The following is a 16,607-nucleotide window of genomic DNA, read 5'->3' as shown; positions in this document are numbered from 1 at the left end:
ATGGACTCCAGAATTCAAAATACCATCACAGTCAGTGAATTCACTATCTTTTTTTCTCTATAATATATCCAGGATGACCTCCGGGTAACCTGAAATCTGAGTGTGAGTACTGGTGGTACAAACTGCAAGAGAACCAGGAGAAACCTGGCTTCAGGAATTGGAAAGAGAACTCCAAAAGCCCAGTTATAGAAGTCCCCTATTTTTGTTTCCTTTCTCTCCATTGCTTCAGGCCTCATACCCGCAACAGTCCCATGGCAGTGACAGGAGCCCGCAGGAGCCAGAATTCTGAGGGAGGGCAACTTTCCTCACCCTTGCGTGGACCTGTGGCTCCAAGAGGGCAGGGCCAACCTCATTGCCCCACATACGCACTCTGTCTGTCTCCCCCACTTCCTGCTGCCTGACTCAGAGTCTCTGTGTAGTTTCCCTCTAGAGACCAAAAAGGAAGCTTAGTGAATTTGAAAATACTGGATTTATCACTGAGCTGAGAGAGAGAGAAACCCACAAAGCTGTGTCTGAGTTCCCGGGCTTGCCCCTAACCTGTGCATACATGGTTTAACAGTATCTGATACTGACCTTGAGAACTGACATTGCAAGGAAACGTCTCCTCAGGTCCCACACGAGTCGTGAGGTGGCACAAGCCAGACCGAGCTGCACAGCACTGTGCAGGCTTTGGAAACAGCCCTGGAGTCACAGCCCACAAAAGCCAGCCAAGAAACGTCAGCGGTGCCGTGCACACACAGCGCTGATGGGAGCGGTCTGCAGTGTTACAGGGGCCTGCCAGCATTGTTGTTGTCATTTTTGGTGGGGTTTTTCCCCCAAATTACTTGGGCAGTTGGTGGTCTTTTAAATGTATTTGTCTTTGATCAGTTTTAGAAATTTCAGGGTCATTTTCATGTCGCATTGCTTTTACCCGCTTTGTCTCTTCCACGTGGGAAACGGGTTACTTGTGTGTTAAAAGGATTGTGCCCCATACGCCTCTTTTTCTTCTGTTCTTTTAGTTTTTTTTCTCGCTTTTGCTTCAGTTTGGAAGTTTTCAGGATTTTAGCAAAGTCATTTTAGCAGACTGTCTGAGGTCACACATGTGCAATGACTTTAATTTTAGATTTTTAACTTTTCACTTATAGAATATACATTAAACCTCTTTTATAGGCATGAGATTTCCATCTTTTATTCATTTTATTTCTTCTGTATTTTAAAATACATTTACATAGCTGTGCATGGTGCTGCACACCTGCAGCCCCAGTACTCAGAAGGCTGAGGCAGGAGGATCACCACGAGTTCGAGGCCAGCCTGAATTACATAGCAAGACCCTGTTTCAAAAAAATCAAAAAATAAAAAATACATTAACAGTGGCTATTGTAAATCCATGTATATGTTAACACAAACATTTAGATTCTTTTCGTTCCCCTACCCTTATTTTTTATTATGTGTATCTGATAAATTTGATGCTGTACTTTACTTCATATAAAAGAACCTTAGAGAAGATGAGAATACTTTCTCAGTATTTGCTGTTTCCTTTATTTAAGCAGACAGGATGCGGGAATTGAACTGGGTCAGGCTGGACTACAGAATTACTATACTATATTTAGTAGTTTGAAGTTAAGAGCAAGACTTAATGACTTGCTTGATGCAGGCCCTTCTTTGGTGGATTTTGTCGTCCAGTACCAGGAGATTGTAGGAATTTCACTTTTCCTTTTTAGCTTTTTCTTCCTATTCTCATCCCCTAGTCTCTGCCTAAGGAATGTATTTGGCTTCAGAGTCTGGTAGGTTTCTATCTCTTCTGTTTTGTAAGTTCTAGCCTCCATTTTGAGCTTAGCTCTTTAACCCTCACCCCAGGCAGGTTGAGGGATAACTCTGCCATGTAGTAATTGCAAGCCTCTCCCTGTTGTATGACTTTGTCTCTAAGTGCATTAAGATTGTAAGAAATTCCTAGCTAGTCCGCAGCTTTTTCCATTACCTCACTAACAGATGTCCCATGGAGGAAAATGTTGCTGCTTTTGAGCAACTCTGAATCCTACTTTTTATCCCAATCCTAACAACCATCCAAAGTATTCTTTCCCCTCTTTGCTCTGCCTGAGCCTCACCTCATGTTTAAATTCAGCAAATGCCCCTGAAGAAGAAAATGTACCCTTTTCCTGCTCTGGAATTTTAGATTCCTGTTCATTTCACAACTTTGTGACACCTTCTAACAAACATCCCACTCAGATAAGTTATCATCATTTTAAATAAGAGTAACATGCATACATTTTGAAAGTTAAAATACTGAGGAAAGACACACAATGGGACCATGCCATATACCCCCTTCTGTACCTTTCACATCAGTTCCTGCAGATTTATCTGCTTCTGTGCCTTATTTATTGAGCCATGTCCTATTGGTGGACATTTTAAATTATTTAGTTTTCACAGTTAACAATTACATAATAGAAATCTTTTGTACTTTTATGCTTATATGAATATATCTGTAAGATAAATTTCTCAAAATGGAATCACTTTTGACAGGTTCTACAAGGATTTATTTTTTTATCCCAATCTCCATTCCATTATCAAGTGGTAACAATCCCTCTGCAGTGCATTAATCAACTTTATTGATGTACATTCTTTAATTATGACTGAGGTTGAGCACCTTGTGTGTGTGCTTTGACATTTCTCTAAAGTCTTTCAATATGTCCATTTTTGTATTGAGTAATTTATCTTTTTCTGATTTGTTTTAGCACCTTGTAAATAAAGGACAGTATCTTTTTGTTTAAAAGGTTGTAGATATTTTCCTTAAGTTGGTATTTTTTTCATATTTTTTTCATTTTTTCTATTTTATTTTAAAGAGAATAGAAAAAAAAGAATAGCAAAATACAAACAAAGCAAGGACATTAAAAATGAAACGGTGTTTCAAGCCAAGTGATAGAGATTAACAGTGGTTGTTATATTGCATATTGTTATCTTCAACAAAGTTGCTCAGATTATCAGATGTAAGAATAGATTGATCAAATCATTAAAGGGAAATAGAAAATGATAACTTAAAAGAACATTAAAGATAAGACATAGTTTCACTAGACAGGATTCTAGGAATTCACCAATGATTGTTATACCACAAATTGTTGTCTTCACAAAAGTTTTTCAGATTACCAGATATAAGCATGCAAAATTGGTCAAAGTATTAAAAAAAAAAATTTATTAGCTGTTCCCCTCAATAAACCACCAGACATCAGCTATCATGAATTAGCTATCTATCTATATATAAAACAGACTTTAGTACTTGCCTTTTCTTCTTTCCCTCATCCCAGTTGTTGCTTCCTTTGAGCAATTTGTTTCCCTTTCATAGTGTACATTTTGGGTTTTATTTTCTCTTTCATGTTCTTAGACTAGGGAGACAATATGCTTACACACGTGGGTCTGATTTATTTCACTTACGAGTATGCTCTCTGGTTGCATCCATTTACCTATAAAAGCCTTGGGTTTATCTTTTTTTATAGCTGAGTAATACCCCATTGTATAAAAATATCACATCTTTTTTATCCATTCCTCAGTTGATGGGCAGTTGGGTTGTTTCCAAGATTTAACTATGACTAATTGTGCTGCTGTAAACATGGGTGCATATATATCATTGAATTCTTGTGGAAAAATACCCAGAATGGGAATAGCTGGGGTAAGTGGGACTTCTAATCCTAGTTTTGTGAGGACTCTGCAAACTGATTTCCACAGTGGTTTCACCAGTCTGCACTCCCGCCAGTGGTGGAGTAGGGTTCCCTTTTCCCCCACAGCCTCCCCAGCATTTGTCATTGGTTGATTTCTTAATGATAGCCATTCTTTGTGGGGTGAGATGGAATCTCAGTGTTGTTTTAATTTGCATTTCTCGAATGACTAATGATGTTGAACATTTTTTCAGATATTTATTTGCCATTGCCATTTCTTCCTCTAAGAAGTGCATATTCATCTCAGATGCCTATTTTTGGATTGGGTCTTTAAATTTGGGGGGCCTGATTTTTTTAAAATTCTTTATATGTTCTACATAGAAGTCCTTTGTCTGAGGGGCAGTTGGCTAAAATTTTTTCTCAATTCGTGGGTTTTGTTTTTACTCTGTTGGTGATTTCTTTTGATGTGCAGAAACTTTTCAGTAAGATGAGATCCCAACCGTTAATTCTTTGAAGTATTTCCTGTGCAGTTTGGTTTTTGTTCATGAACTCTCTGCCTACCCCTGTGTCTTTGAGACTTTTACCTATCAAGTTGGTATTTTTGCTGCTTTATTTTCTGTGTGTACACACACATGTAGAGAGAGATGTTTTTAATTTTCATGTAGCCAAATAGTTAAAAATTTTGTGAATTCTTGTACACCTTCATTTCTGAAATATTTGTAAAGTCTGCTATGGCTGTTTAATAGCATGGTAAGTACATTACCCTCCATCCTTTTTTTCTGGGTTTTTTGTTGTTGTTGTTTTTTTCCGGTACCAGGAATCGAACTCACAAACTCGCGCTTGCCAGGCAGGCGCTGTGCCACTGAGCTAAATCCCCAGCCCATCCTTTTTTTCTTTAACACTTAAAAAATTTAACAAGTTGTATCTCCTCTTCATCTACAAATTATAAACTCCTCTAACTTTTACTTATAATTATATGCACAGGTCCAGTGACGATACAGACTGTTATCGATACAGACTTCTCTACCTTGTTCTCTACTCATTTTCATTTTCTGGAGCTTTTCTTCTACCACAGGGACTGAACTTGAGATTTTTCTCTACCTAGAAGGATTCCTTGCCTCTCCCCTTTGCCTAGTCAAAGTCTTTTCTTTTCCTACAAAGTGATTTACTTAAGGAAGGTTGCTCCTTCTTACTGTCTTGTGTTCCCCCAAAAGGCTCTCTCTGTAACGGGAATCTTAGACTGACAGTATAAGTTCCACAACTAGAGAAATGTGCAAAAAAGTAGTGTAGTGCACTGACATATAGGTCAGTAAATATTTCGTGGATGGATGAATGTCTTGATTTTAGCTTGAAAATAAAGTTTTATCTTTACCATATGACTTAAAACTTTAAAAATAGACACTAAAAGAACTTACTGAATTTAAAGCAAGAAGGGTCTTTGAAAGATGACTCCTAAATATTTCTATTATTTTGAAGGCAGAAAATGTGCTTTTTGTCTGTTTGTACTGTACTTTGATTGTGGCCAATAAATATATGTAAAACACTCAGTATCACTAGCTCTGAAGGAAATGCAAGTCAAAACTGCAATGAGATAGCAGTTTTACCCCAGTTAGAATGGCTGTTCTCAAAAAAGACCAAAGTAAGTGCTGACGAGGATATGGAGAAAAAGGAAGTCTTACATACTGTTGTTGGTCATGTAAATTAGTATAGCTACTGTGAAGAACATTGAGGAGGTTCCCCAAAAACCTTAAAACTGAAGCTGGGAACTATGGCACAAATTCTAGCACTCACGAAGCTGAGGCAGTAGGATCACTCAGCTTTCAAGGCCAGCAAAGGCTATCTAGTGAGTTCAAGGCCAACCTGGACTATATAGTGAGATGAAATCTCAAGAAACAAACAAACGCTAAAGTTAGGACTACAGTGTGATCCAGCTACTCACGCTTGAGTATATATCCAAATATATACTCACTCAGTATATATCTTGAGTATATATCCAGCTACTCACTCTTGAGTATATATCTTGGGTGTATATCCAAAGAAAATGAAATCCGCATATAAAAGAGACACCCAAATGCCTGTGTTTATTGTAGCACTCTTCACTATCCATCAGTGAATGAATGGATAAAGAAAATAGGGCTCATATACACAATGGAGTATTATTCAGCCATAAAGAGAAATTCTGTTATTTGCAGCAAAATAGATAAAATTGAAGGACATCTTGTTAAGGAAAATAAGCCAAACATAGAAAGATAAGTACGTTGTGATTTGTGGAAACAAAAAAAAAGAAATCGACCTGAAAGTAGTGATTACTAGGGACCAGAAGTGGGGTGAGGGCAAGAGTAGGAGACAGCAAGACATTGGGGAAGGAGTGGTTAGATGCAGTGAATGCATGCTGTGTGTACGTATGGAAGTACCACACCAAATCCCACTTATATATACAGTAAATGTGTTAATTGTAAAGAAAAAGAAACCCTCAAAACAATACAGATTTTACAACTGAATACCAGGCTATTAATATTATGACTTGTTCTTAAGGCTTAGTTCATTTCAATCTCACTTGTCTTTGAGTCTGTGAAAAACACTTGCTTTCTTTTATTCCTAAAACAAAAAATAAGATCATTCTTTGTACTTGGAGTAACTGTTGAATAACATCATAAGTATAGTCTGGTAGAAAAACTGAAGAGTAGATATAACTGATAGATAAAGGATGGGTATAAGTTTGATCATGTTGATGTGACTAGGACTACAAAAAGCCAAATAATAGAAATAGATTGTGTTTATCCTTAAAATTTGATGTTAAAATTTTCTAGTGAGAAGAACTGATAAATTTATTTATTTATTTTCACAGTGTTCAAAGAGTTGCTCAGTAGGACCGAACAAGAGAAATCTGGTGTCCCTCATATTCCCAAAATTGCTGAAAAAAAAAGTAATCGTCATTCAATCCAAGATGTACCAGGAGATCTTGAACAGACATCACAGGAGAAAGGACATAAGAAAGTTAAAGCAAATACTGTTTCAGGTGGAAGAAACAAAATCAGGAAGATTTTGGATAAAACCCGGTTTAGTATCTTACCTCCAAAACTATTTAGGTAGGTAATGTCAAACTCAGTCTTATAGGGTTATACAGTTTTTATTGTGGGGAGGTGAGGCGTGGATCCCTTTTGAGTTTTTGTTTGTATTGTTTCGATTTTAGTTGGTTGTGTTTTGGTTCTTTGAGACACGGTCCAGCTATGTAGTTCACGCTAGTCTTGAACTCTTTGCACTCCTGCCTCAAGCCTTCTGAGTGGTGGTATTACAGGCATGTGCACCATGCCTGGCCAGTCCAGTTTTCAATCCCCTGATGTCGAAAGTTGGATAATTTAAACCTCGGGACACGTTGACTGCTCCCAGTTCTTTAGTAAACATCATCTTTCCTAGCTGGGCATCTCAGCACTCTATGAGGCTAAAGCACGAGGATACCAAGTCTGAGATCAACCGGGACAATTTAGTAAGAGCCTGCCTCAGAATTAAAAGAGGAAAGAGGGAGTCTGAGGATTTAGCTCACTGTGATGGCTCAAGTTCAATCTCTAGCACCACCACAAAAAAAAAAGTTGTCTTCCTTTTAAAGCAGTATTTATTCCGTCATGAATTCTAATACTGAACTTTTTAATCAAATCTGTGTGTGGTATGTGTATACATGTGTATTACTGGGGCTTGAGCTAGGACCTTTGTACTGAGCTATATACCCAAGCCTTTTTTAATTTTTTATTTTGAGACAAGATCTCACTAAGTTGCCGAGGCCAGGTGATCTCCAGCTTTAGCCTCCCACAGTGCTGAAACTATAGGCATATACTCAAAACTATTTGCTATCTCAAAACTGAGGTGCCACCATAACTGCGTAATAGCTAAAGATACAAATAAAATAAGTATAAATTTATTATAAATTAAGCTATATAATTAAATACAGATTAAATCAGTCCACTGAAGTGACATGATTGGAAGTGACTCTGGTATATATTACTCTGGTAGATTATTCTCGTGTATATTACTATGTGTATATTTTACATTATCAATTTTCTAAACCAATCACAAAATTCCTGATCAATACCTAGCACAGAGTGGGCATCCAATTAATATTTGTTCCATAAGTTAAGACATTGTTTTAGTCAGTGAAAGAAAAGAAGCATATTCAATCAAGCACAATTTTCCATATTTTTTTTCAATGAAAATCTCAGATATCCAAGATCAAGAAATGCTCTTCTTCATGAGTTCTTATTTCCGATCAGAGAAGTAATTTGCTCTTCACTTAACTTGATACTCAACAGGATTGAAATGTCCTGAGCTTTGTTCCTAATCACTTTCGTTTCTAGAAAATTCTTTACTTATTCCTTTCTGGGTGACTGATGTCCTTAAGGTAATTCGTATATAAAAATCACAACTTTAAAGTATCAACATTAGCCATGCATACTGGTGCACGCTTATAATATTAGCACTCAGCAGCCTGAGGCAGGAGGATTTTGGTAAGTTCAAGGCCAGCCTGGACTACATAGCAAGCAGGACAACCTGGACTACAAAAAACAAAACAAAACAAAAAATCAAAGTCCCTTAATATTCTGCTGCAAACACTATAAGAAAATCTTATTCTCACAAATAGGAGCAAAGCGAGGAGAATGGACCAACCAATACTGAAGAGATGGAGACAGTTTGAAATGACCGGAAGTTACTGAGAAATAGGGAAAAAACTGAGTGATCAGGAGGCAGAAGAGTGTTCCTTAGGAACTATTGCCCTGAGTTCCACGTCCAGAAACCCTGATGGTTTGGGTCTGGAGTGAACAGGTTCTCATTTTGACTGGTGGCACAGTTAGACCATCTAACACCAGAGAACACTAATTATGACCCGCTCAGCTTGTTAGCATCTCATCTTAGCCAGCTATGCTCATGTTTCGGGACACTAAGTAGCTCACCTCCACATTATCCTTTGGGGCATGAGAATTAGTTACTGTACATGGGTTCTACTTTTGGTTGCAACAGGAAACAAAGAAATTGAGTCTCCAGGAGCAGTCAGTTGAGTATTTTCCGCATTATCACTTTATACTGGTACCAAAGAAAAGAAAGATGTAGTAGGGAAAGTTTTACTTACACTCCAAAGGGATATTTTAATTTACTCTTATTTATATTAAGCAGTAAGCATTTATCAAGTCCTTTGCTTTGTGCTAGCACGTTGGCTAGAGTACAAACGTGAATAAAATGTGCTGCACTTTGGAAGTTCATATACCCTGGATGTCTCTTCTAAACATGTTTCAGTGAAGTAAAATGCTAATAATGTTTGCATCGTAAATACCAGAAAACAGAATATTCTGTCAGAAGTCGTAAAGATGTCTGGAACATCTTTTGTGAGAAGAGCTGATTTTTTTTTTTAATCTGTCAGGCCACTTTGCATTTTTGAAAATGAGTGTATATTTCTTGGTACTTAATCATTTGAAGTGAACTCAAGACAGTTTTTCCATGTACATTTTTATTAGTGTATATTAATTATACAGAATATTGAGTTTCATTGTGGCATTTTGTACATACATTTAAAATACTTGGAGTGTATCCACCACCATTGAGATAATTCTTTCAACAACATAGAAATGTACTGTCCTTTGTTTAGAGAAGTCTTAAAAACTAAGCCAATTAGAAAAAAAATCACTCAAACTTCAATAGAGAAACAATATGAATTCAATGATCCACCCTGGTACTAAGCAAGGATATATGATTTAAGACAGAATACTGTTTCGACAAAGATTAACAAAGAGGGGCTGGGGATTTAGCTCAGTGGCAAAAGCGCCTGCCTGGCAAGCGCAAGGTCGTGAGTTCGGTTCCTGGTACCGGAGAAAAATCAAAAACAAAACAAAAAAAAAGATTAACAAAGAACAGTACCAGAATTGGGGAATGTAAAGTAGATAGGACGGGCAGACTGCTGTGCTAATATAAAATGATACTGTCTCCCGTAAAGGTTGTTTTTATTCATTTGTTTTGTTTTGTTAATGAAGTTTTGATAACAACTCTTAGGCTCAAGTGATCTTCTTGCATCAGCCTCAGGACAGCTGGGACTAGAGGCCCAGGTCACAGCTCCAGGCTGTCTGTAAAGCACTGGGACAGTTTGTTATTCAGAGCTTTAAAAATGGCCCTATCCTTTGATTCACTAATCCCATTTCAGGTCGTTAGATGGAGGTGTATATAGGTGCTTTTAGTTATATTACCTTTAACAAAGTAAAATTGGAAATAGTCTAAAAGTCCATCTATGAGGGATTGGCTGACCTGTACTGCAGAACACAAAAATGACTAGAAGGAAAAACAATGAGATATTCGCCATGACTTTTTTTATAAGTTAGGGTTTTACAGGTAACTTTCCCCTTTTGCTGTCTGTACTCTGCAGGATTCCTACTTCAAATAGTTTTTGAGATTTTAAAATTTTAATTATTTAATTCTGCAGTTTCTGAATATCTCCTGTGTGCCAAGGAGCCATTGCAGAAGGTCATATTTAGTCGCTTTAGCAGCAGTCACTTCTTAAAAATAGGGGACAAGGAAAAATGAGAACCGGCCATGGCAGAGCAGAGGAGGAGGATGGGGGTGGGGGTGACCTTCGAATGTAATATATGTTCGGAGACCGCTCGGGAAGCGCCAGTCGGTGTGGCCACCTGTGCTGTTGGCCCTGCCTGCATCAGTGTCTGGAGACACAGCCAGATCGGCAGGAGTGCCTAGTATGCAGAGCCGGCATCAACAGAAAGAAGGTTGAGGGAGCCGGAAGCCCCAGGATCCCAGAAAGAAACCTCCAGAGAGAGGGGCCAGCTCCAGAGAGGGAACAGGGCTTCCAGCCGTTGGGTGGTACTGGGGTTTTCACTTCTTATTTGGTGTTGGTGCTTTCCCCTTCAGCTTTTTCACCACTGTCTTCAGTACCCATGAGCCTTTCTGCAGGGGTGCAGGTGTGGATCTGGTACAGGGTCTCCCCACCTCCAGCTGGCAGGATTCCCTCTTCCTGTTTCTGCTCAGAATTTGAGCTGTGTCTCCTTCCTGCTCACCTCCAGCCAGAGGAGAATCAGTATTGGGGGTCTCTGCTGACCCTTCTGGACCCCCATCCCCAACGCCTCCTGTTTGTTGGCCAAGACTAACCTTGGACACTCGCCAGGTGGGCGTCGGGAGGCGTGACAGGTGCGCACGGGATGAGAGAGCCCTGTGCTGGGAACTGCTGGTGGGGACCCCCAGCCCAGGCGGGGTGGACAGATGGCAGAGTGTCTGCTTCTCCTCTCCTGACCCTTTGCTTTCCCTCCAGTTTCTGATGTTGAAAGGTGGGCAAGGTCCCCTCTGACTCTCCCTTCTCCTCTTCTTGGTTTAATGTAATTTTTCTCTCCCCGGTATCTAATACGGGTTGTGATTCTAAGTGTTCACCCTTCCCACTACCTCCTTTATTACAAATTCAATAAAAAAGTTGAAATGTAAAAAAAAAAAAAGGACAAGACCTCAGAGGGTAATACCAAGCACTAGGAGGCTGAAGCAGCAGGATTGCGAGCTCACGCCTAGCCTGGACAAATTAGCAACTTAGTGAGACTCTTATCGCAAAAAAAAAAAAAAAAAAGAAAGAAAGAAATTAAAGGGCTGGGAATATAGTTCAGCACAACAATAACAACAACAAATATCCAAAATCCTAAACTATGACATACTTTAAGATGAAAGAATATAAAATTAAGTGAAAAAGAAGTTATTAAGCTGGAGTTTTAGCTCAATATAGAGCAATTGCCTCATATGTATGAGACCCTGGGTTCAGTCTCAAAGAAAAAAGTTACTGATTTGCAGAACATCTATAAATTATGACATCATAATGTGGTTTTTATTGACCAGAGAATATTTCACAATTCAGGCAATCTGATTTCCTTTTCTTAAATCACTCTTTTATTTTATTTCTTTAATCACAACTGGATAAGTAGTATCTTTGTACTTTTTATTATAACATTCCAGATGTAGATTGCTTGCTTGCTTCTCAGGAATTATTTTTCTTTCAAATTTCTTAACAATATTTTTGTTTGCTTTTAATATTGGGGTTATTTTTGTTCTCGTAAGTACCATTTTGTGACCTTTTTAGTTACACAATATGAAACTTATTCTGAGTAAATTTAGTGTTAGGGAATTATCAAGGAATTTTTCAAATGTCTTGTTTCTGTTACTGCATCACATTTCAGGAGACTTTTAGGGTAAGAAATGACATATTTTGAAAAATAGGCTTTATCAATTCAGCATCAAGCATGGCTGTTTTGCCAGCTAAATACTGTTTTGTTCTTGTCATAGCATGGGTTGTATATGGCCAGTATAATTTTCATATGTACATGTTTGCACCTTAGTTACCGTGAACTTATAACCAGCTCTCCATGGTTATAGCTGTATTGTATCATGTTGGTTAATTTAAAAAACAGAGTTAATGTTAAATAGCGTCAGTAAGAAATAAAAGGATGTTCAGTTCCCAGTACCACAAAAAAAATCCAAAATCTTAAACCATGGCATACTTTAAGAATGAAAAAAATTCCTGAAAATTAAAGTGAAAAGGAAGTTATGAAGTTGTTTGGCTATAGGTTTAGCTCTACCTTGTTGCAACGGATGCCACTCACTTCCTTTCCTTGAAAACTCGGTGGCTTTGGTGGCGCACACCTGCAGTCCCTGCACTGGAGAGGCCGAGTAGCTGAGAGAGGCCAGCCTGGGCTCCATCGAGACTTCAAGGCCAGCCGCCTGAGCTGCACAGCGAGCCTCTGTCTCGTAGAAACAAATACATATATGTGTTTTAAAAAGTATAAATAAAAAAAAACTGAGAACTTCCTTTTTCCTGTTAACTGAAAACATTTGACTGTGATAACTAAGAATGGGAATCTAGATGTTAGGAACCAGTGTGTGGTAAGCACAAACAAAACGTTTCTTTTGCCTTAGAGACTAGACTGCCTTTGCTGTCTAGTAATAAATTCCCTGTTTGTACAGTGCCTTTCCTGTATCTATACTGTCCCTCTCTGTTTTTAGTATAAATTAGTTAAAATAAGTGTCTCTCCTTTCAAGGTTTGTACTATTCTCATTTTGCTTGTGATAGAAGTAGGAGTTCTGGCTGTTGTGCCTCCTCAGGGTAGCCCGCCCTCTGGCTGTAGGGTGTACTTCTCCACTTTCATTTGGCCCCAACTCACTCTGCAGAGCCTGTTTCTTTTCCCACTTTAGTAAAACTTTGCTACTATTAAAAAACAAAAATAAAATCCTGTTTTCTTCTGTGCCAAAATATTCACCCAAGTCCCCTGATTTAATCCTTATAAGAGCCTTGGGGTGTAAATAGTACTGTGTTGTTCACATTTATAGATTAGGAAAGCCAAGGTCCAGTGACAGAAAGAAATTTGCCTGAGGTCAAAGCTAATAACACAGGTCTGTCTGGCATCATAGCTTGTTTGTAAAACTTTAGTCTTGGCTTTCCTGCACGTCTTCATGCGCCTGCCTTTCTCCTCAGCTCTTGTCCTGGCTCTCATCTGGCTATTAACAGGCATTAGCTGTTTATTTGACAACCCTAAACTCTCCATCTTGAACCACTTTCCAATCTGCCTAAATCCTGTATTCGACTTCTAACCTAGTCTAAATATATCCCTTTTCACTCATTTTTAAGACACTAACATAATCCATTCTGTCATAATAGGTAAGTTTTCTGTGATATCTCTTTGTATGTTAAGCAAGTATTGGGCAGAATGCTGAACTGAATAAAATTTACATGGGAATTAGTATAACAGAAAGCATCGGTTGTACTAGTAATGTAAAGACAACCCTTACAAGGTAGTATTTGGGTTATTGATGCTGACAGAAATCTTTTTTTGTATTGCTGTCTTGTTGTTGTGTAACTGTTTCACTGTGAAGTTAAACTACTGTTGGGGGCTGTATAGAAATTAAGTGATAGTGTTATGTTTCAGTTTTTGTTGTTGTTTGTTTGTTCGGTTTGGTTTTTTGGTATGAGAAATTGAACTCAGGACTTTATGCTTGCCAGGCAGGCGCTGGGCCACTGAGCTATATGCCCAGCCTATTTTTTGTTGTTGTTGTTGTTGTTGTTGTTGTTTAAGGTGGATTCGGGATTGCTGTGTGAGACTTCTAAAATAAAGGAGATGTCTTTTATTTGCTTTAATAAGACCATTTAATTAAGGCTTGCTCTTGAGGCAGTAAGGGAAATGCCTTGCAGGTTTACCTTCTGTCTGATTTTGCTGCATGGAGGGCTGTCGTGTGGGCAGAGGGACACTTGTGTCGTGTTGCTGTGCACGGTGGGTACTGATACCGGGGCTCCCTGGGGCTGGGAAATGTTAAGGGCTCTCTGGACAATTAGGTTTAATTTCTCTAGTAAAAACAGTAGAAACTAAACATGACTTTTCTTTATGAAGTAGTGGAATTATGTATAAATTAAATTTTACTTAAATGTATTGATTAAAAATATCTTACTGCTATCTTCACCATTATAGTTGTCCTGTTTTTAAAAAAATTCTTTATTTTTGGTACTAGAAATCAAACTTGGGACCTTGTGCTTGCCAGGCAGGCGCTGTGCCGCTGAGCTACATCTCCAGCCAGTTTTTAAAAATCTAATCGAATTGCTTAGTTCACCACTTAGAATTAACCCTGTTATGCCTTAGTACACAGAGCATAGAGCTGTTTGCTGTTGAATGCCCTCTAACCCTTCATGTGATGTCTGGCGTTCCTTTGAAGCGATGGAGGCCTGAGCCAGTCACAGGATGACAGCATTGTGGGGACGAGACATTGTAGACACAGCCTGGCTATAATGCCTATTCCTGGGACACTCTCATCCAGCAGCCCTGATCTTCTACAGCCGACCACCAGCATGTTGGACTTTTCCAACCCTTCAGGTAATGTTGGTGTGTCAGCTCATGCAGTCCCATTGGTGCCTAAGGGACAGGTAATGGTCGCGCTTCAAGCAGCAAGTCCTAGGGTCGCTTGCAGCCCCTTCTCTGACTTCTGGATTATGACTTCATGTAAACAGCTGACACGAAGACCTTATCTTCTTACCTACACTGAGTAGTACTTCCTCTGAAATGGAACAAAAGACCATTTTAAAAGGACTTCATTTGACCACAGATTTAGGTAGTTGTTATCTGAACAGGTAAATTCAAGCACACATAGTACGCAGTCAAAAAATATGTTAACCAGGGTGTGGAAAAGAATGAGGCAGATTATTTTAATCTAAGTGGCCACACTTATTTCCTCTGTAATATATAAAAATCTCTTAGTAATTTTCTTTTCTTTTTTTGGTACTGGAGATCGAACTCAGGACCTCACGCTTACCAGGCAGGCACTATGCTGCTGAGCTATATCGCTGGCCTTCTTAGTAATTTTCTTAGAGCACTGAATTTTGTCTCAACACTGAAAGTTATTTTGTCATTTTATTGTGCTTCCACCAGCATTAGGATATTTCAGATGTCAGAAGCTACTACTGTAAAAAGGAAACTCAGTTACATAAATCTCTGTATTAGGAAAAAGAAAGTAGAAGTGTGGTAATAAATTTCGTTTTACTATAGCATTTTGAAAATGTCAGGACATGGCATACACAGCTTAGTGAAGGTCATTTCATACATTATTTCTTCCTTTTTATTTTAGTTACCTCTTAACCAATAGAGATGACTAAACCCAGTGATGTGCTTTTGTACATCCCACCTTCTGTGTGGCTACCAGTTTTCTTTCTAGGAAAGAAATTTTAAGGAATCATTACTTTGCTTAGATATTTCTGGCCGTTTCTGTATTAGGCCTGAGACATGAGACAAATCAATCTAGTTGCTTTATAAGAAGTTACTATAAAGATTATTACCAGCATATAAAGTTATTTGCCTGATACAGTAAAAAGTAAATAAATAAATAAATAAAATAAGAACAGAAGCATTAAGTACCACAGGTAGGAAAACTACAAACTTGGTTTGCTGTCAGGCACATTAAATAAATGCCACTGCCAGGGTGAGGAAGCACTGCTGGGGTGCACCTCCTTTCTTGCCTCCAGACATTCTACCCACGGTGAAGTCATCCTTTTTGCAGTTTAGCTTGGACCTTCAAAACTCTCTGCCCGTGTTTGCCACCTGTAGAGTTCTCTTCCTGTATGTCCAGTGTACTTTCTTATCCATCCATGCAGAACTCAAATGTTAACTTATTTCAGCTGGGAAGCCCAAGCCCCCTGTGCTGCAGTCACCATCTCATCTTTCAGAAGTTCCCAGGACATTTTCATGGTCTTATGTGGTACATCACACGATAGAATAGAAATTTATTTGTGTGCCTGTGTATATGTGTTTAGCACTGGTACTTCTGCCTGGCATGGTGGCGCAGGCCCGTAATCCCAGCACTCAGGAGGCTGAGGCAGGAGGATTGTTGCAAGTTCGAGGCCAGTCTGGGCTAAAAAGTGAGCTCAAGGCCACCCTGAACTGCATAGCAAGACCCTGTCTCAAAAAAAAAAAAAAAAAAACAACAATGGTACTTCTTACACCATATAGGATATTCATAAATGCAGTATTTTCACAAGCTGAATATATGTCTGTTTCTAAGATAGGTATTTGGGGGCCTATGATTAATAGGCTTAATGAATTTTACAGTTGTATTGTTGCCACGGGCATATGTAGAAAGCAGGACTGAGAGAATAAGGCATGAGGTGGTAGGGAGAAGAGAGTGCTGGGGAAACAACAGAAAAAGGTTGAAATTATTCAAATGCAGAAATTGTTCAACACCATGGGACTAAAATGCAAATCTCTAGAGAGGAGCTGTTACCCAACTTGATTTCAGATTGATTGCATAGTTCTCTCCTTAGAAACATCTTAACAGGACTGAAGATGCTTTTTTTAAAAAAAATCTGTTTAGAGAAGGTCTGATATGGCTCAGTCTGCAACATATGCTCATATCAATAATATAAATGAACACACATGGCGTAGGTATTTAATTTATAAATCCCATTTTCAACCCCTAAATGTGTATATA

At 38.6% G+C, this 16,607-nt stretch overlaps 1 protein-coding gene across 1 annotated transcript in view; it reads left to right on the top strand.

Annotated features, from left to right (window-relative positions):
• The window catches only part of Rapgef6 (Rap guanine nucleotide exchange factor (GEF) 6), a 206,744-nt gene that overhangs the window by 141,287 nt on the left and 48,850 nt on the right, over positions 1-16,607 (top strand). Inside the window, exons 16-17 of the mRNA XM_005376072.2 lie at positions 6,475-6,715; positions 14,346-14,503. Coding sequence (XP_005376129.1) covers positions 6,475-6,715; positions 14,346-14,503 — 399 coding nt within the window. The remainder of the gene's footprint in view (positions 1-6,474; positions 6,716-14,345; positions 14,504-16,607) is intronic.

This window comes from Chinchilla lanigera, unplaced genomic scaffold, assembly GCF_000276665.1.
Source record: "Chinchilla lanigera isolate Chin_1 unplaced genomic scaffold, ChiLan1.0 scaffold00007, whole genome shotgun sequence".
In the NCBI taxonomy this organism is placed as follows: Eukaryota; Metazoa; Chordata; class Mammalia; order Rodentia; family Chinchillidae; genus Chinchilla; species Chinchilla lanigera.
This window is presented reverse-complemented; position numbering and strand designations above follow the sequence as displayed.